Below are 21969 nucleotides of genomic sequence, written 5' to 3'. Positions count from 1 at the left end.
GCAGGAAATCCTTGAATATGGCAATTCTTTGAAAGTTCAAGATGTGTTAATGGATGAAAGATATAAAACAATTAAGGTAGGCTTCTAACATTAACTGAACAGAGATACTATTGTAATTATTGATATTTATGTCAAATTACATTTTATTAAAGGTGGACAGTCACATTTTCCCTGTTTATAGCAAAAATATTATTTCATTTTGAAGCTTTGAAACATTCATGGATTGAAATCATGCCATAATTTTTCTGTAACTCAGCAGTGAAGAGCAAATCTGGTAATGGCACTGGTATAGTACTGAGCTGGTGGAAGAACCCCCATTCCATGAATCAATACAGCGATTTGGAGACAAGCTGACCCTGCATGGCATAGGTCATAGGCTTTGTTTTTGCCTTTTTAACACTAGAATTCCTGAAGCATATGAAAAAACTCGTAATCCTGGCCCACCTTAAATCCCTTTGCACCTCTCCATCAGCATCTTTTGTTTTGTAAATGCGTCGATCAGCATAAACAGCAAGCAGCCTGCTGTTCTATCCCCTGCCTTGACGGAGCTCAGCTCGTGGGCAAAAAGTTCTCCCAGCTCAAGGCTCCTTATCTGTGTGTGAGGTGCCTGGAGCTGTATAGGGTAAATAATACTGTATTTTGTTATCTGGAATACATGCATTTCATGTGTGTTCCATGTACAAAGATCTGGGTAAGTGCAGGATGAAAGGAAATGCTGAACACATACCTAAAGAAGAAGCGTTTTTCATGTTATACTAGTAATGACGTGAAGTATATAATGTGTGAAGATGTTAGTCCAAATATCAAATAAACACGTGCGCTTTTATTTTGTAAATACAGAGGAACTAGTAATCAGAGCTCAGGAAATTAATAACGCACCAGAGGGGACTTCTGATTGGTTATTATATCTACGTGACTTTGTTTGTTAAGGAGTTTTGTTTTAGGACAATTCATTTTTGTCCATGGATCACTCCATACCATTGATATTCTGAGGTAGTTTTGGTAGCCCACTGCATTACAGGGTGTTAAATTTTACATTACAGCATTTGTAAATCGGAATTGGGCTAACTCGCTTAATTGTTGTTTATCTGGACTTTCCAAACATTACCACTATTCTAATAGACCATGAGAGCACATTTCCATGGGTTTTAACACAGAACTACGCCCTTCCAAGTTTATACTGCCATTTGAATTTGTAGTGGTTGATAGATTACTAAGGCTGCTCGTGTTATTTCACTGAAAAGCATCCAATTGTACTTGAACTAGTAAATTGTGAATGTTAGACATCTTCAAATTACATTGTTTTCCTACACCTATTATCGTTAATCCTGGCCTCCAATTTATTTTTTGATTATGACATAATTTCAGTACCAAATTAGAAATTACCTAATCTAACATCTGGTTATCATCCAGAATCCATTTCGTAAACAGAAAAAATTAATCAAGGTTTGGGAAAATATTTAAGGCATTTATTAATACTTAATATTAATGAAGTTCAACAGACTTGAACAGACTGGCTTTGAGAAATATTGATAAAGCTTGTGCTAATGGAGTGTCTTGTTTAGAATATGTGCACGGTTAATAACCTCCAATTCTTCACTGTCATCAGTTATTGTTCCTAGTATTTTCAGTCATTTGAACAATTTCAGAAAAGTCTGGGCTAAAGTACAGGAGAATCTGTCAAATATTTTCAAGAAGTATACTGACCTCCCAGTGGATGGTTCAGTCTCAGAAGTTAGGCCCTCAGTGCAGTGTTTTTTCAATATTATTAATTAGTAAAAAAAAAATACTTTTTAAAACATTACAGTTTCTATCATTGCACCCTCTCCAATAATTCTGAGGAGGAGGCTGAATTTTGGCAAAATAAAAATAATGAATTACTATTGTATTGGTTCCCTGGTTCAATATTTCACATGTTCGTGTGATGATGGGCCACAAAATCACTTCCGGGTGCAAGCAAGAAATGTTCATGCTACTAAATCGCTTTATCAGTCTCATTTGAAAAATACTTTGAAATAAAAATGGTATGTGAACATGAATTCCAGAAGGGCGGCCATGTTAGGATTGTACAAGTAGTGCCACATTTTTGTTTTATTTTATGTGTTTATTTAATTGCTGAAGTCACAATCAATTTTATGATTTTTAATTAATATGACATTGCATGTTACTGAGATATTTATAAGCTTTGTTTGAAAATACAGAACTGATTTCAATTCAAAATCCTTTTTTTGACTTTATCTGGTTTAGTGACTTTTATCACTACAATTACCAAAGTTGTCTTTATAGTAGATTGCATTAGCCCGCTAAATCCCACCTTGCCAAAAGTTTAATGGCAAATTATTAATAAATGAGACCAAGGAGGGGAGCATCACTCATCTAAAGAAAGGCATTATACACATACAAGCCATGTATCTATCTATATAAAATAAGAAAATGTCCAACCTCCGTGACCAGGTGTAATGTTGTGCAGCATCCACAAGAGGGCTGGAAAGTCCAGTGAACAAAAGCAACATGACACATAAAGAAAGACAGAAGTAAGGGCTAAAATGTCTGATTGACAAAGCCACCAAAATGTACAAGGAAAAGGGAGCATAAGGTCTAGCATATCCAGTGAACAGAGATTTATTAAATGCATGACATGATTGAAACAGACACACTTGCCATTGTTACCTTTGTGCCTGTTTTAGTAAATGGGCATTTTGCTGTAGTAATTTATTATACATTATATGATTCAAAACATAATCAACAGGGCCTTAAGACTACTCACATTAATGCCCTCCCTTCTTTATAGTTTCACTAGGGTTGTGCTCATTTAAAGATGTACAGTAAATATGAACAGATGTCATTGGTGTCAGATGAGGTGTCACTACTTTAAAAAACAAAAGCAACAGGTTGATAGTTGAGAGAAAGTCATCAATGAAAGGGTGTTGAAATTAAGGGTTCTGCAATGTGTGTTAAGATACAACTAAATATTTGCACAGGGGTCACTCAATAAGTAATTTCATCCATTTACAGTAAGAAGGGTATGGGTTTTCATTGATGAAAAAACATGCTGAAAAGACAAAATCAGCAATATGTTCCTGTTTGAGCCTCAAGAGCAAATGGCTCTAGGGAATGTGAATAAGACGCTATATTGCACCCAACCTGGCACAGGCTACACGGAGGCACGTGTAAAACACACTAAAGACTTTATTTTTCTTCACCTGTGGGGCACGTCTTCCCCGTGAACCCCACAGGCAATACACAGTCCCAAAACACAGTATACTAAGCAAACAAGTCAACATACATTCCTCTGGCACCACCACTTCTCCCTGGCAACCTCGTCCTCTTCCTCCCGATTCTGGCCGCTGAGTGGTGGTCGCTGGCTCCTTTTATAGATCACCTGGAAGTGCTCCAGGTGCTTGATCACCGAGTTCCGACTGCACTTCCGGGTGTGATGAACATGCTGCTCACATGGGCTCTGGAGTCCCAAACACAGCACCCCCTGGTGGTGCCTGCGGGACCCAACAGGGCTGCACCCAGCTCCAATTCCCAGGGAGCCCTGTGGGAAACCGAGGCACCGCTCCAACCCATGGGGGCGGCCATCTAGCATCCAGGGGGAGGTATTGCACTATCCAGGGCTCCCCCTGAATATAGTGTGCAGGGGCATCCTGACTGGGCATGGACCCCAGCCGCCTGCCACAGGAATTATACTTTTACACAAAAATAAATGTTCACTAACAGGTAAGTTGCACAAGTTGAAGTAACAGGCTGCAGAAATTAGTTCCTGCATTTTCATTGCACTAATATTTTGCAACTGGGACAGAACACAATACAGTTTATTTTTGTACAGCCCAAAATCACACAGGAAGTGCCACAATGGGCTTTAACAGGCCCTGCCTCTTGACAGCCCCCCAGCCTTGACTCTCTAAGAAGACAAGGAGAAACTCCCAAAAAAAACCTTGTAGGGAAAAATGGAAGAAACCTTGGGAAAGGCAGTTCAAAGAGAGACCCCTTTCCAGGTAGGTTGGGCGTGCAGTGGGTGTCAAAAGAAGGGGGTCAATACAATACAATACAATACACAGAACAGAACAAATCCTCAATAAAAAAATAAAATTTTTTTTATAAGTACGGAGCAGAATTTAACAGTAGATGATATCACATAATAAGATTTAGATAATTTTAGACTCCTGGAGACCTCATCCATCAAGCTACCTCCCCCATTTGGCCATTCCACAGCTGAAACAGTGTTGGGCCAGCCAATCTGAAGAAAGGACCCCTCTTTCTCACGATTCCTGCGATCCTCCATCTGGGATGACTTTACCTTAGGCAGGCAAAACAACTTGGCAGGTGGGCCGTGGCACCAAGTGCCACATTTGAGTACAGAGAAGAGAAACAGAATAGGTGAGGGTTAGTATCCAATTCAAACTATCATGTTACTTATGTTTTAGTGCTAATGACTAACAACAGAGATGCAGTATGTACAGTTAATCAGCAGCTCTAGTCAGGATATGCTAAACTGAAGTAGTGAGTCTTCAGCCGGGATTTAAATGCTGAGACCGAAGGGGCATCTCTTATAGTAGCAGGCAGACCATTCCACAGTTTAGGGACCCTGTAAATAAAAGCTCGACCTCCCATTGTTATTTTATTAATCCTTGGAACCATAAGCAGACCAGCATCTTGAGATCTTAATGTGCGCTCTGGTTTGTAAGTCATGATAAGTTCAGACAAGTAAGCTGGACCTCGGCCATTTAATGCTTTATATGTTAAAAGAAGGATTTTGAAATCTGCCCTAAACTTAACCGGGAGCCAGTTTAAGGATTTAAGAACTGGAGTTATGTGTTCGTATTTTCTTGTTCTTGTAATAATTCTTGCAGCCGCATTTTGTATTAACTGGAGGCTGTATAAAGAACAGTTTGAACATCCAGTGAACACCGCATTGCAGTAGTCAATCCTACTAGAGATAAATGCATGAATTAATTTCTCAGAATCCTGTTTATTTAGAAAGCGCCTTAATTTCCTAACATTTTTAAGAAGGAAGAAACATGTTTTGGACAACTTTGTAATATGCGCTTTAAATGACATGCTAGAGCCAAAGATAACTCCTAGATTGCGGGCTGATTCAGTAAAATTAATTGGGATTCCAACTGAGTTAAATGATGACAAAATATTGTTATGATCAGCGTCATTCCCTCCAACAATTAACATCTCTGTTTAATCTGTGTTTAAAGACAAGTAGTTCTCATTCATCCACTCCTTTAATTCGCTAACACAACTAATTAAAGACAACATTGGAGAAACTTCATCTGATTTAAATGAAAGGTATAACTGGGTGTCATCTGCATACGAGTGAAAATTAACATTATGTTTCCTAATGATAGATCCCAGTGGAAGCATGTAAAGTGAAAACAGTAAAGGTCCCAGTACTGAGCCCTGCGGGACACCATATTGAACTTCTGTGTATAATGATGGAGTACTGTCAGCACATTTCTGTACATATTGGAATCGATTTGATAAATAAGAACTAAACCAAGCGAGCACGGTGCCTGTAAGCCCAACATCATTTTCTAGCCTGTGTAGTGAAATAGAATGGTCGATGGTGTCAAATGCTGCACTTAAGTCCAACAACATAACTACAGTGGAGTTTCCTTCATCGGAGGATATCAGAATGTCGTTTACAACCCGCGTTAGTGCCGTTTCTATACTATGACCAGTGCGAAAGCCAGACTGGAATTTCTCAAATAAATTGTAGTGCGTAAGGTGTGACTGAAGCTGATTGGTGACTACTTTTTCTAGTATTTTAGAGAGAAACGGTAGATTTGAAATAGGCCTATAATTATTTAGTATGTGTGGGTCTAGGTTTGACTTTTTAAGTAATGGTTTAATGACTGACACTTTTAGTGTATCAGGTACTGTGCCATGCAATAATGAACTCCTGATAATGTTTAGAATAGGCGCTGCAAGAACATTCATTGCACTTTTTACTAGTTTTGTTGGTACTGGATCTAGGGAACAAGTAGTGGGCTTCATTTTAGAAATTAAAGTTAAGACTTCCTGCTCAGTTACAGGATTAAAATTACTAAAGTGCTGAATGCAATGTGAGATAGGGTCTGCTAAGCCAGTATTTGGTTTGTAGTGTGATGCAGAGATCTGGGATCTTATATTTTTAATTTTCTCATTGAAGAAGTTCATAAAGTCTGTACTGCTAATATCTGTTGGTATTTTGCACTGTTGATCTGAATTTCCATTTGTTAATTTAGCCACTGTTCTAAACAGTACCCGAGGATTTTTATTATTGTTATCTATTAATGTAGAATAGTATTCTGAGCGAGCTTTAAAGAGGGCTTTTTTATATTTATTAACACTCTCTGTCCATGCAATTTGAAAGACATGTAGCTTTGTTGTTCTCCATCTGTGCTCCAGTTTTCGACACTCTAATTTAAGAGCTCGAGTGTTTTCATTAAACCAGGGAGAGCTTCTATGTGCTTTGATCACTTTTGTTTTAAGGGGAGCCGCTGTGTCCAGAGCATCTCTCAAGGTCACATTATAATGTGATGTTAGCTGATCTAAATTGTTTTCCACGTTTACATTTGATGTTAACTGATCTGAATGGTTTTCTGCAGTTACACTCGACTTACTCAAAGTATCTATAAATTTTGAAGCAGAATTACAATCTAGATGTCGCACTGTCTTTGTTTTAATCTGGGAGTGTGTTGACAAGGGCAGGACTAAATCAAATGTAATTAAGTAGTGATCGGAAAATAACTTCATTTAATGGAGTGATATTTAAATTTTGAATTTCAACTTTGTAAGTTATAATTAAATCTAATGTGTGGTTATGATTATGAGTTGGACCTTTGACAATCTGACAAAATCCTACTGAATTTAACAAATAAGTAAAACATTTGCTAAAAGTGTCAGTTTCCACATCAATGTGTACATTAAAATCCCCCATCAGTACTACATGATCATAATTTATGGCCAAATCAGATAGAAGGTTGCTAAATTCAATGGAATCAATGATGCACTTTGTAATTTTATGAGCAATGAAAATACTGTTTTGCCACAGGAATATAGAATTAGTTTGTAGTAGGAAAAATTTTGCTAGCGTTAGGCCATACTATGCCCTGTAAAAGGGTAGGCTTAATCTTATGCATTATTAGAGATTTGTTTTTTTTACTTATTCAGCACTTATTATGTCCTGTCATGGAAATATTTGACACAGTTTTTTCCACTTTAGCTTTTTACAAGCATATTTGGAGTGGGGCTGAAGACAGCTGAAAAATGGTATCGAAAAGGACTACGCTCACTTGATGAAGTGAAAGCTGACACAAGCCTGAGATTCACAAAAATGCAGAAAGCAGGTCAGAAAATTTTTAATTGTTGCTTTTATCTTTTAATCACATGCCACACAAAGATAATGCTTTTTAAATTTCTTGCAACATATTTAATGCCTTCTGTTATTGTTTAGATACTGTATATAATATAATGTACATTGATTTTCAATACTTTAAACATTTTTAAATGGTTGATGTAATATTAATGTTTTTGACTTATCTTGTTTTTTTTATTAGTTGTTTAAGAGAGAATTCTATTGTGTAATAATAATGCCACATCAATTGAGAAATTGTGTGATTGTGATTTTGCCTATATATAAGGACAATAGAGACATCCATGATTGTGGAAATGATAGTGGTATAAAGCTGATTTCACATATGATGAAAATATGAGAAAGGATAATGAATTAAAAGCAGATAAGAACAGTTTGGATTTATATCAGGAAAAGATGCAATTTTTGCCTTGAGACAGATTATGGACACATATGGAGAGACAGAGAAAGGACTGCACATGGTATTTATTTAGAGAAAAGGATATGATAAAGTTCTCTGGCAAGAAATGTGGAGAGATGTATGAGAGAGAAGGGAGTACTGGAAAAGTATGTAAGGATAGTTCAAGATATGTACGAGGGGCCTACATACAAGTGAGAAGTAGTGTAGGAATAACAGATAGGTTTCCAGTTAAGGTTGGGTTCCACCAAGGATCATCATTAAGCCCATATCATTTTACTATGGTTAAGGATGTTATTGCTAGGAGAATAGTACATCAGGCCTCATGGTCCATGCAATTTGCAAATGACACTGTGCAATTTGGAACCACCAAGAACATTGTGGAAAGGAAACTGGGCAGTGGAGAGGAGCTATGGAGGATACAGGACCTCAGATTAGTTTAAGAGTGAAGGAGGAAAGTAAAGAGGGTGGAACTGAGGGTAGGAACTTTGAATGTTGGCAGTATGACTGTTAAGGGGAGAGAGTTAGCAGATATGATGGAGAGAAGGAAGGTTGATATATTGTGCGTGCAAGAGACTAAATGGAAGGGGAGTAAGGCCAGGTGGATTGGAGGTGGATTCAAATTGTTCTATCATGGTGTGGATAGGAGGAGAAATGGAGTAGGGGTTATTCTGAAGGAACAGTATGTCAAGAGTGAATGAAGAAGTACAGAGGATAGTGGATTTTGCCAAAAGGATGGGCATGGCTGTGGTGAATACATATTTTAAGAAGAGGGAGGAACATAGGGTGATGTAAAAAAGGGGAGGAAGATGCACACAGGTAGATTACATCCTATGCAGAAGAGTCAATCTGAAGGAGATTGAAAACTGCAAAGTTGTGGCAGGAGAAAGTGTAGTTAAGTAGCATAGAATGGTGGTCTGTAGGATGATGTTGGAGATCAAGAAGAGGAAGAGAGTGAGGGCAGAGCCAAGGATCAAATGGTGGAAGTTGAAAAAGGAAGACTGCAAGGTTGAGTTTAGGGAGAAGGTGAGACAGGCACTGGGTGGTAGAGAAGATTTACCAGACAGTAAGGAAACTACAGCAGATGCAGTAAGGGTGACAGCAAGAAGGGTGCTTGGTGTGACATCTGGACAGAGGAAGGAGGAAAAGGAAACCTGGTGGTGGAATGAGGAAGTACAGGAGAGTATACAGAGGAAGAGGATCGTAAAGAAGAAGTGGGAAAGTCAGAGATATGCAGAAAGTAGACAAGAGTACAAGGAGATAAGGTGCAAGGTGAAGAGAGAGGTGGCGAAGGCTAAAGAAAAGGTGAATGATGAGTTGTATGAGCGGTTGGACACTAAGGAGGGAGAAAAGGACCTGTACCGATTGGCTAGACAGAGGGACCGAGCTGGGAAAGATGTGCAGCAGGTTAGGGTGATAAGGATAAAGATGGAAACATACTCACAAGTGAGGAGAGTGTGTTGAGAAGATGGAAAGAGTACTTTGAATGAAGAGAACGAGAGAGAGAAGAGGTTGGATGATGTGGAGGTAGTGAATCAGGAAGTGCAACGGAGTAGCAAGGAGGAAGTAAGGACAGCTATAAAGAGGATGAAGAATGGAAAAGCTGTTGGTCCAGATGACATACCTGTGGAAGCATGGAGGTGTTTAGGAGAGATGGCAGTGGAGTTTTTAACCAGATTGTTTAATGGAATCTTGGAAAGTGAGAGGATGCCTGAGTTTCGAGAAAAAGTGTACTGGTGCCGATATTTAAGAATAAGGGGGATGTGCAGGACTGCAATAACTACGCGGGGATAAAATTGATGAGCCACAGCATGAAGTTATGGGAATGTAGTGAAAGCTAGGTTAATAAGTGAGGTGATGATTAGTGAGTAGCAGTATGATTTCATGCCAAGAAAGAGCACCACAGATGCAATGTTTGCTCTGAGGGTGTTGATGGAGAAGTATAGAGAAGACCAGAAGGAGTTGCATTGCGTCTTTGTGGGCCTGGAGAAAGCATATGACAGGGTGCCTCGAGAGGAGTTGTGGTATTATATGAGGAAGTCGGGATTGGCAGAGAAGTATGCAAGAGTTGTACAGGATATGTACGAGGGAAGTGTGACTGTGGTGAGGTCTGCAGTAGGAGTGACGGATGCATTCAAGGTGGAGGTGGGATTACATCAGGGATCAGCTCTGAGCCCTTTCTTATTTGCAATGATGATGGACAGGTTGACAGACAAGATTAGACAGGAGTCCCCGTGGACTATGATGTTTGCTGATGACATTGTGATCTGTAGCGATAGTAGGGAGCAGGTTGAGGAGACCCTGGAGAGGTGGAGATATGCTGTAGAGAGGAGAGGAATGAAGGTCAGTAGGAACAAGACAGAATGCATGTGTGTAAATGAGAGGGAGGTCAGTGGAATGGTGAGGATGCAGGGAGTAGAGCTGGCGAAGGTGGATGAGTTTAAATACTTGGGAACAACAGTACAGAGTAATGTGGATTGTGGAAGAGAGGTGAAAAAGAGAGTGCAGGTAAGGTGGAATGGGTGGAGAAGAATGTCAGGAGTAATTTGTGATCAGACGGATATCAAAAAGAGTGAAAGGGAAGGTCTACAGGACGGTAGTGAGACCAGCTATGTTATATGGTTTGGAGACTGGAGGTGGCACTGACCAGAAAGCAGGAGACAGAGCAGGAGGTAGCAGAGTTAAAGATGTTAAGATTTGCATTGGGTGTGACGAGGATGGACAGGATTAGAAACAAGTACATTAGAGGGTCAGCTCAGGTTGGAAGGTTGGGAGACAAAGTCAGAGAGGTGAGATTGCGTTGGTTTGGACATGTGCAGAGGAGAGATACTGGGCATATTGGGAAAAGGATGTTAACGATAGAGCTGCCAGGAGAGAGGAAAAGAGTAAGCCTTAAGAGAAGGTTTATGGATGTGGTGATAGAGGACATTCAGGTGATGGGTGTAACAGAACAAGATGCAGAGGACAGAAAGGTATGGAAGAAGATGATCCACTGTGGCAACCCCTAGCGGGGGCAGCCTTAAATAGAAGAAGAATGATTTGTGTGTTTTACAGTACCTTCCTTTCCATAATTCTGTTTCATCTTTTTATTATGGTTTTTGTAATTTATTTATGTTTTCACTTTACTAATTTCACTTTTCAGAATATTAATGCACACTGCAAATATTTCTATTATTATTCTGATTGTCTTTGCTGCACTGATTTTCCTTTATGCAGCAGGAGCTACCAAAATGTCAGCCTAATGCAAATTGTACTGCACATTTTGATTTTGTTTGCTTGAGTATCACCAAACACTAATCTTTTCAAATTATTCAACAACTTCAGTTTTTTCTTAATGTACCTTGAATTTTGATGAAATGGGATTTCTGAAAGTTATTTGAAGCAGTTTGAAATATTTAAAATGGATTAAAACACATATACACAAACATTAGCATTTTTGTCATCACTTGGCATAGAACAGTTATGGAAGATGGGGAATAGGAATGGGCGCTAAGCTGGAAATACCAGTGAGTTCATAGTTTAATGGAGTTTACTGAGCCATTTAAATATACAAGGTTATGTGATTGTAAGAGAGGTTAGGGATTCTGAAACTGTATAAATGATTAATGTACAAATACAATTATAGCATATTTTCCTTCAGGCACTTTCAGCTTTTTTCCTTAACATGTTCAAAGAGATTGGCCGTTATTATATTGTTGGTAGAACTTCACCCTGCTATTGCAGTTACTGCTTCTTTTGTACTCATATGCCAGACACATCTTTCATTTTATTAACAGGCCTGCTCTACTATGATGACATCATAAGTTCAGTTAGTTGGGAAGAAGCGAAGGCTGTGGGTCAGATTGTGAAGGACGCATGCCGAAGATTTGATCCAGATGCTGCTGTGGTAATTACTGGTGGATTTAGAAGGTATAGTAGATTTTGTAAAATTCAGAGTACCTGTAATAGAATTTCTAGTCTTTTTCAAAATTTCTGTCTCACTAGACTTTAATTCGTCTTTCTCACATTGTGTTGCTCATTCATTTGGAGTTTTAATATCATTTACATGACATTTACATAATTTTATGCAAAATGGTTGCATCATTTTTAAATTAAATTTTATTTTTATTTCCACAGTGTAGTATGTTAATATATCATACACAGATTAAACTTAATATTTACACTCAAATTTTTGATTTACAAACTGATATTTTAATTTGAAGAGACCATAGACTTGGGTACAATTAAAGAAAATTATATTTCAATGTCTTGTGTAAAACACACCTTTAAAAAATTTATAATTGATTTTGTTTTACAATTTTTCCATTTTTAAGCTGTAATTTGGAATTTTATGCATGGAATTTTATTTTTTTGGAGTTGCTGAATTCATTGTATAATGTTTGGCTTTTAGTGAAAAATGGGACTGATTTTGGGATTAGACTTTAGCTTGGTATAAAGACTTTGTCCCCTGGCCCCTTCAGGGCGCAGCACAGCTGTGAAACTGCTTTTCTTCGGGTAACCAATGATTTGCTTATGGCAGCAGACTCTGGACAAACCAGCATATTAATTCTGTTAGATCTCTGTGCAGCATTTGACACTGTCAGACATGACATTCTACTGTCCAGAATGGAGAATATGCTGGGTATCTCTGGCACTTCCCTCCAGTGGTTCAAGTCTTATCGGACTGATAGGCAAGAGTTTGTTAGTCTTGGCAACAGCAGACCCAGCTCAGCACCAGTCACACAAGGAGTTCCTCAGGGCTCTGACCTCGGTCCTCTTCTCTTCTGTATTTATATGCTTCCCTTTGGCCATATTATTCGTAGCTATGGACTGGGTTATCATTTTTATGAAGATGGCACTCAACTGTATTTCAATGTCAAAGTGCAACTTCATCAGAGTTTTCTCAGCTCACAACTTGCCTCAGTGAAATTAAAACCTGGATGGAGCAGAACTCTTTAAAATTAAATTGCAACAAAACTGAACTCCTGCAAATTGGCACTAAAGCGCTACTTAAGAAAATGAGCTCCTTTTCAGTCACTTGATCTCATCAGACCTTCTTCTGATGCAAGGAATCTTGGTGTCATTTTTTTATTCCTTCCTTTCTTATTCCGCCCTCATAAACCACATTAAGAAACTTTCTTACTTTCACCTCCGTAACATATCATGTGTTTGCTCATGCCTCTCCTTTTCTAATGCTGAGAAACTTGTCCGTGCTTCAATCACATCCTGCATCGATTATTGTAACTCGCTGCTGGCAGGTGCCCCTTCTAATCTTATATCACAGCTCCAGTTGATTCAAAACTCTGCTGCAAGAGTCCTTACACGAACCAGCAACAGCGATAACATCACACCCATCCTGTTTCGCCTTCACTGGCTCCCTGTGTCTTACAGGATTGAATATAAAATTCTATTAATGTCCTACAAAGCTTTAAATGGCCTTGCACCGGACTACATCAGTGACCTCCTAAATCACTATGCTCCTGTTTGCCTACTAAGGTCCTCAGATTTTGGTAATCTTGTTGTGCCTCACACTAACCTGCACTCTATGGGTGACATGGCCTTCAGCTTCATAGCACCCAGACTTTGGAATGACATTCCGAAATCAATTAGATCAGCCAACTCCATTCATTCTTTTAAAAAACAACTTAAAACTCATCTATTTAGGAAGGCTTTTAACTTAACTTAACATTCTGCCCTTTCTTTCAGTTTACCTCTCTGTCCAGGTGCTCAGGATAATTTGTTTATCTGTTACATCACAAATTAGGTTATTTGTTAGGTTTTTCATTTAGTATTGAATGTAACATTTTACGCTGGGTTATTGTCCTTTATTCTATTTAATGCTTTGTTATCTGTTTCATTGTTCTATTCAGGAAAACTAATGTTACATATACCCTGCTGTTTTTTCTTGTGAAGTGCCTTGAGCATGGGAAAGGCGCTATATAAATAAAATGTATTATTATTATTATTATTATTATAAACAGTCTTGCCTATTTTGTCATCCATAACACAAAGGTATTAAAATCCTTCAAGCTTACCTCCTTTAAGAAAACACTATACTGTAATGAAATATTTCAATACTTGACACATAATAGGACTACCACCTCTTTAAACATTCACAATATTCCCCATAAGATTTGGTGTTCACCATATGCTGATGATGTTCTCTTTTCTTAGGCATGTGCCCCATTTGATCTCCCACATTGTGTTAACCTCTTTATTTATTTAGTGACATTGTTTAAATACCTGAGTATTGAGATTTCCACTCTGGATCAAAATTTTGCAATATCAAACTACCACAGTGTTTTAAGAGGTTAGGGAGTCTCTTAACTCCTGGTCTTTTCTTTCTTTATATTTTTCCCTCTTGTTTGTCAATTATAAAAAGAAGCATACTTTCTTTGTTTTATATTTTGTTAACACCATGATGTCTATCCCCTACTGAAATTCTGGACTGAGGTTTGAGTGCTTATTCTTTTGTTTTCTCTGGAACTCTAAAAAACCTTCCATCAAACATTTGACCTCAGTTTGGGAATGTCTGGGTCAGGGGTGTCACTTCTGGAATTCAAGCTGTACTCCCCACATCTTGGTTTCCTGTGGAGTATAATTTAATGCCCCCCAGCTCCCCATCCACTATCTCCCTTAAAATTAAACCCAGCTTCTGTACATATGCCTTCCTAGTCTCTTATATGCTCAGAGGTTGGCACTGAATTCAGAGGTATTGAAATTCCTGTCCAGCTTGGCACTTCCAGGCTCCTATTTATTGTAATGAGGCTTTTGAAATTGGTGGTAAAAGTACTATATATCTTTTCACCCTATTGGACCTAAAGACCGTGGGTAACATCTTTGATGACTCCAGTCCCATCCTTTTCTACTTGTTATATTAATTTTTTCTCTTCCTTCTGTATCTTTCTTTTTCTATCTCCAATTCAGATCAGTTATACGAACATGTGGTTTACCATTGTCATCGTCTCTCCCTCTTTACCCACTGTATGATATATTTCGCTCTTTAACTGTTGCAAAGAAACCTCAGTTTATGTGATTCTAACTAAGCCCCCACTCCCCAGCTTTTCCCTTTGCTATGTCTGGTTTCAAGACTTTTCCTTCACTGCCCTGCTGTCCTAGAATAAAATATTTACAAATATATCTCTGGTGTCCAAATACACTAATCATCAATGTGTTTATATTTATAAACCATCCTCACAGTGCCCCAAAAAAGCATTTTGTCATTTTGCTTGTTTCCAACCCTTTGTGTAATCTGTGCTCTCTTAACATCCCTGACACCTTTTTCCTTTTGTTCTGGGACTGTTCTCCAATTTTGTCCTTCTGGTCCTTTGGCTATTACTCTTTCTATGATTTTGTCTTCGACTGATCCCAGAGAATCAGTCTTCCTTTCTCACTGTCTCTTTTTTATTTTTCTCTCTGATCTCTTCACTTTGGCCACTGTTCTTTTATCTGACTCACTTAAGTTATACTGCAATATTCCAGTGGATACTGAAATTACAAACAGCAAAACATATATTTAATATGCAGTGGTTATGGTGTCTCTCAAATAAAGCAGTAATTTCCAAAATCTATGTGGAATAAAATAGGGAATAGTTGTATTAAAATTCAGGTAGGCAATGCCAGAATGATCAAGAGCATGATGCTTATTTAGTACAAAGAAAAAGTAGGGGTGAAAACTGATCTGTAAATAGGATAACATATGGGAACGGTAAACAAAGCAACTAGTGCCTCTTTCTCCTGAGGTTTCACACATTTTACTGTATTAAGATATTCTCTTTGTAAAGCAAATAATGAATGGCAACAGTCATTAATCTTAGAATCATATTTAACAATTAACACATTTAACTTACATACATGAGATGTACAACACTTGCCAAAGAGCCCCATCTGCTGTAGTAATGTAGTAGCAAACATTACCTTAGCATGCCAGACCATCTTCTAAGCCTGCATATTCCTGAGCAGGGTTGTGGGGTGCTGGGGCGAATCCCAGCAAGTATAGGGTGCAGGGCAGGAACACACACACATCATACACACACAGACTCTAGGGCAAATTTAGTGTAATCCACATAACCTGCATGGCTTTGAGCACTGGAGGGAAACTGGAACATCTGAAGGAAACCCACAAAGACATGGAGAAAACATGCAAACTCCACAAACTCCTGGAGTGTAAACCCTGGTGTCTTTACTACGAGGCAAGTAATGGTGTAAGAAATAGTATAACTCAAACTGTATAGTCAACAAATAACAAAAGGAATAAATAATTACAACCTCTAAAGGACAAGGCTAAAGTATATAAAGGAATGTAAGCGCATACAACTGAGATCTTCGACAGTCTAATTTAATAACCAGACAGCTGCTCAGAAAAGGCAATAAGGTTAACTCAAGTGAAAGATATCAGACAAGATTGACAAAGTATAACTAGATGTAACCAGCATACAAAAACAAATGTCATTTGTGAGTTGACTGAGAGCTTCAGGCTAAGATGAGAAAGTCTACATAATCAGTTTTATAAAGACGGAACTAAAAACCATATGGTGCAACACTGACAACAAATAATTTCAGTTTGAATAAGTGAATGTCTTTATGACATCAAAGCAAAGACTGCAGGATCATTCTGCGGAAGAATTTTGATTCAATTTATTCTTATGTAGTACTCTTTTCAAAAAAAAATATTCGCATTACAGGCACAGAATTTCAATTACTAAAATTTAACAATAAAATAAAAAACACATACTGTGAACCATAGAAGGATGCTTATAAGTTTTCCCCAAATCCAAATAAGACCCAAAAAGACTAAAGTAAAAAACAAATGGGTGTTTTATTAAAATGGTAGAAAACTAAAGCAGGAATAGCACACAATTTCCAAACAAAATGGAAAATAAACAAAGCCTTTTTCTTTTATTGGCCTACATATGTAAAGAAAGGGAAATATCTACTTCATGGGGTGTAAAAGAGAACACAGAAACAAGAAAAAGGTTTGGGGATCCACCATGTATATTGTCGTTATTTGATAGCTCTGTAGAGTGATCTCAAAAGGCTAAGTCCAGAATGGAACTGATGGGGAAAGGCAAATGACCGGCTTTATAGGCGGTGGAAAGGAAAATGGGGTCCAGCAGGGCACTGGCAGAAGTGAGGTCAACAGGAGGTGCATAGTCTGGAGAGGTAATTGGAAATTGGTAAGGATTTAGCTGGTCTTCCCTTCTGGGTTTCTGCAGAGAAAGGAGAGAAGACATTAGTGCACTTGCAAACCCATGACCCGTTGTTAAGCCCATAGACTGCCACCTGTGCGTGCATCTGTGACAGGGGCAACTTTTCTACGTTCTCCATGCACCCATTACCTAGTTTCTGTTACTCACACTCATTTACCTAATATTTCCTGGCATCTCCTCTTCCAAATCAGTCTAGTCCTTTCCTCTCACTCCTCCCTGGACTCAAAGCTTACCTGACTGTCGGGAAAAGGTCAGCCTTATATCCCTTCTGAAGCTATCCCAGGATCCACTTCCAGTGTCACCCAATGTATTATATGTTGAAGCTCTGGTGCCTCATGCTTAGAGCCCCCTTTGGCAGCCACCGAAGGCAACCCACCTGGTAGTTTGTCTTTCTTAATGTCCAGAAGAGTTCCCTACATAACATACAGAAACCCACCATTACTGTGATGAACTGGGGACATACTTCTGCTTGCAGTGACCTTTCTCTTAAATGAACATCCCTTAGATAATTCTACATTGGACACTATGAGAATTAGTTGTGCTGCATGTCGGTAACCCAACATGATAGACTTTACTGCTGCCTGAGCCTATTCTGCTGCCAGCCTCCTGTAAAAGCTGAGACAAAGACAACAATAAGCAACATAGATTACTTCACATGTGGAGGTCAAAGTAAGCATTTTTGAATAGTCATGGTGAGAAGATGCACATATTTTTCCAAAGGACTTTATAAAATTAACACACCAACGGTGTCCAATTAGGAACTTTATGTTAAAAAAGACGGTTTTAACCTATTCTAAGCAAACCAACAACCTTGCTGTGTACTGCCTGCATGGTTACCAAGGCTAGCTAGATTTTGAAGTCTCTTTCTTGATTCTAACATGGGCCCAGCAAAGTCATGGGTTGCAATGAAATGTAAGTAAGTAAAAAGTTTTTATCACTATAATCCCTGGAGCCGACGAAAAAAGTCATAATGCCGGCTACCTTAAATTCCTTTGCATCTTTTCATCAACATCTTTGTTTTGCAAATGTGTCAATCAGCACTGGCAGAAAGCAGCCTGCTATCACATCCCTCACCAACTCAGCTGATGTCAGATGCTAAATTCTCATAGCTCAAGGCTGTTTATCTGGGTGTGAGGTGTCTGGAATTGTATAGGGTAATTATTTGAAATACGTACATTTCATGTGTGTTCCGTGTCTACAATGGGTATATGTAGGATGATAGGAAATGTTGAATACATAACTAAAATGGACACTTTTTCATGTTATAGTAATAATGACAAAATGCTGATGTGAAGGGTATAATGTGTGAAGACTGAATATCAAATAAACACTTTCACAAAAGGTATAACAAACAAGTGCGCTTTTATTCAAGAATATAACTAAAGAAAAATAAATCATTCAATTTACATATTGCTGTCAATGAGTAAAACCCAAGCCCAAATAACAATTGAAAGAGAGTGTCTGCTTGGTTGGTGCAGAGGTAAGACCTGCTGCCTCCTAATCAAAAGGTTGTGGGTTTCAGCCCAAGTTCTCCCAGTTTTGAGTAATGCGCTGCTATTATTATTACAATTATATAATAAAAACAAACATTTGATTTGAGTCTGTAATGCCCAGTGTAAATTTTTGCTACCTGTAAAAGTTAACATTTTTTTTTATTCAGTTTTATTCTCTCAGTCACATTCATTTGGTACAATGAACTTGCCTCTCCCTCTTTGAGATGGTGGCGTTTATGTCCATTCTTTTCACAAGAGCAGCGATGACCACAGTTGGTGCTGTGGTTGATGCCTGGTCAGAACTATTTGTTGTACCGGAAATCAAAGATATGAAGCCCTATGACCACTATCAGACTACCATGCGGCATTTGCGCTTTGACATCAAAGACACCTGAGCAGAACGTGTGAAAACCAACAGATTTGCTGCAATCTCGGACATCTGGCAATGTTTTGTTGAGAACTGTGTTTTGAGTTAAAACCCAGGGCAACATATTACTGTTGATGAACAACTGTTTCCAACCAAAGTCCATTGTCCTTTCTTGCAATGCATCTCAACCAAGCCTGACAAATTTAGCATAAAGTTTTCAATTGCAGCAGATTTGGAGACAGTACATGTGTATTGCCACTCCTTACTTAGGAAATATCCCAGTCATCCCATGGGAGAAAGTCTTTCCGAGACTGTGGCCATAAAGCTTATGGAGCCATTCCTGGACAAAGGCAGAATCATAACGACAGACAACTTCTTCACATCACTTTTGCTGGCTAATAGACTGCTGCACTGCAACACAACTCTGCTTGGCACCATAAATAAAGTGGGACTTCCAACTGCAGCTAAAGTCACTCCAGTACGCGAGCAATTCTCCACGCTTGTGTTTAGACCTGGCAGTGCCATACTGACAGTGCATGCACCCAAAAAGAAGAAGTCTGTCTGCATTCTCAGTACCATGCACCATAACTTGGAGACTAGGCAAAATTGGAAAAAAAAACAACGTTCAAATGACAACTCATATTCAAATGTAATAGCGTTTTTTAATTAATGTATTTTTAATGCATGGATGTGTGTGTGCATGCGCGAGAGAGGCAGAGACAGATCTGATGTCATTCAAGTGATTACTGGAATATTAAATAAACACTTTCACAAAGGTATAAAGAAACAAGTGTGCTTTTATTCAAGAATAAAACTGAATAACAAGAAATTCAAGTGACAACATGATACCAAGAAGACATGATTCACTAGCGTTTGTGTGTCTGCTTATATCCCTTCAGCAATATCTTTTACTGTTAGCAAAAATGTACACCAGGTGTTACAGACTCAAATCGGATGTATGTTTTTATTATATAATAGTAATAATAATACCAGCACAGCTCACTACTAAAAATGGGGAGAACCTGGGTTCAAACCGCCAACCTCTTGATTATGAGGCAGCAGTTCTGACCTCTGCACCAGCCAAGCAGACATGTGGACTTTGTGTCAATTGAAATTTGGGCTTGGGTTTTTACACATTGGCAGTGAAATGTTAATGGAATGATTTCTTTTTCTTGGCTAAAAGCACAATTGTTTTGTTATACCTTTTATGAAAGTGTTTATTTGATATTTGGACTTCAGTCTTCATATTTATACACTTCACGCAAACATTTTGTCAATTATTACTATGATATGAAAAATGTTTCTGTTTTAGTTATGTGTTCAATATTTCTTGCCTCGCATTTCCTGTCATCCTACATTTACAGAGATCATTGTAGACATAGAACATATAAAATGTATGCATTCCAAATACCGATATATTATTTACCCTATACAATTCCAGACACCTCACACCCAGGTAGAGACTTCAGCTCTGAGAATTTTGTGTCTGAAATCAGCTGAGTCGGTGGGGGATGTATAGCAGGCAGCTTGCTGCTTGTACTGATTGACACTTTTGCAAAACAAACACATTAATGATGAAGTGCAAAGGAATTAAAGGTGGCCCGGTATTATGACTTTTTTCGTAAACTTCAGGGATTCTAGTGTTATATCAAGCCATTAAATTTTGTTTTCCTAATTGTAAGAAGTTAGCTTATTTTAAGAAATCTTGTCAAATAAATTTTGCTTACCTCATTGGAATTTCTTTGCTAAATAAAATCAAAAAAACTCTCCTTTCAAATTTTTCTTCCCTCTTTTATATACAGTATACATTTTTTGCACTAATGAGTTTCGGGTCTGTTTTGTATGTACAACTTTGATTTTGGACTGGGTTTGGGTTTGTTTCTTTAATATGTGCCAATTAATTTTGATTAATATTTTTAAAAAATAATTTTATTTTAAGAAATTCATAATGAATTTTACATGCTCACTCTTTCTTTCTCTGACTCTCTCATACGTGTGCATTAAACACAGATCCTACCTAGCTTTTCACAGTGAACTAAATAAAACATGCTCTTGGGATTCAGTGCCTTGTTAAGCTATGTCAATAGACTATTATTTCTTATCATAGGTGGAAATAATATTATTTTAGTTTTGTTGCCGAGAGATCTTAGTATATAAAGCCAATTTATGTTATAGCTTTCTCCATCGTATCAACTTTGCTTTTCTTGCTAAAAGTCTAATGTACAAAAGGGGGAGAATGGTGATATATATAAAAAATGTTACTAGATGGGGTAAAAGGTATTTCGTTTGATATGGTATCATGTAAATTCTGACTCTTAAGGTGAAAAGATTTTATATTTGGTATTGCATGTAATGGTGTTGTAATTCTTTAATTTCATCTGCAGTCTTGATATGTTGTTTAATTTCAGCAAAACAACAGTAAATTCTCAAATGAGGTGAGAAAAATGTCTTGTCTGTTAATCAAACATAACCAGCTGTTACAGTGAACTGCTAATAACTGGTTTGTGGCTCTTGCTTCTGTTTCATTGTCTTTCGCACACTTTGTCCTTTTAATTTTTTCAGTATTTTTTATCATGTGTGCGCATGATAGGCCAAACAAAGTATGTAATGCTGAGTGATCTTAGTATCGACATATAGTTGACTTGGCTCTTTCAAATAACTAAGGCTATTATTAAGTGTAACAGGTTCAATTTAGACTTATTGTTATGTATATAAAGTACAGTGAAACATTTACATGTACTATTCAGTTTGATGAAAGGTAAAATCCCAACATAGAATATAATAAGTGAAAAGTAGGTGCCATTTAAGAAACAATAATCATATCATTTGAACGTGCGTCTGTCTGTTGTTACAAACTATAGCAAAACGTAACTATTAAAAAAAATTATTGGAAAGATAAAAGTAGCAGAAACTTTAGAAATTTGGTGTGGGGTGTGGATGGGGAGCGGAAGTTGTGGCTGTAACAAAGCTTTACCTGCAATGCCCACTGTGAGCAAAAAAAAAAAAAAAAAAAAAATCCTTACTACAAGAAAATCATACCAAGAAATTCTCATAAAATGTATCATTTCCAGTTTACTTTTGTTGTCACAAGCATGAGTCAGAAAGCTGGAAGGCGTCTTTTTTTAAATCGATAACTTTGCTGTTTCAAAGTAGAG

At 37.8% G+C, this 21969-nt stretch overlaps 1 protein-coding gene across 1 annotated transcript in view; it reads left to right on the top strand.

The window, feature by feature from the left end:
• Positions 1–21969, top strand: part of dntt (deoxynucleotidyltransferase, terminal) — a 374911-nt gene that overhangs the window by 48214 nt on the left and 304728 nt on the right. Inside the window, exons 4-6 of the mRNA XM_028793415.2 lie at positions 5–76; positions 7220–7343; positions 11543–11675. Coding sequence (XP_028649248.2) covers positions 5–76; positions 7220–7343; positions 11543–11675 — 329 coding nt within the window. The remainder of the gene's footprint in view (positions 1–4; positions 77–7219; positions 7344–11542; positions 11676–21969) is intronic.

This window comes from Erpetoichthys calabaricus, chromosome 2 (genome assembly GCF_900747795.2).
Source record: "Erpetoichthys calabaricus chromosome 2, fErpCal1.3, whole genome shotgun sequence".
Lineage (NCBI taxonomy): Eukaryota > Metazoa > Chordata > Cladistia > Polypteriformes > Polypteridae > Erpetoichthys > Erpetoichthys calabaricus.
The sequence above is the reverse complement of the archived record's forward strand: the minus strand, read 5'-3'. Positions and strand labels throughout refer to the sequence as shown.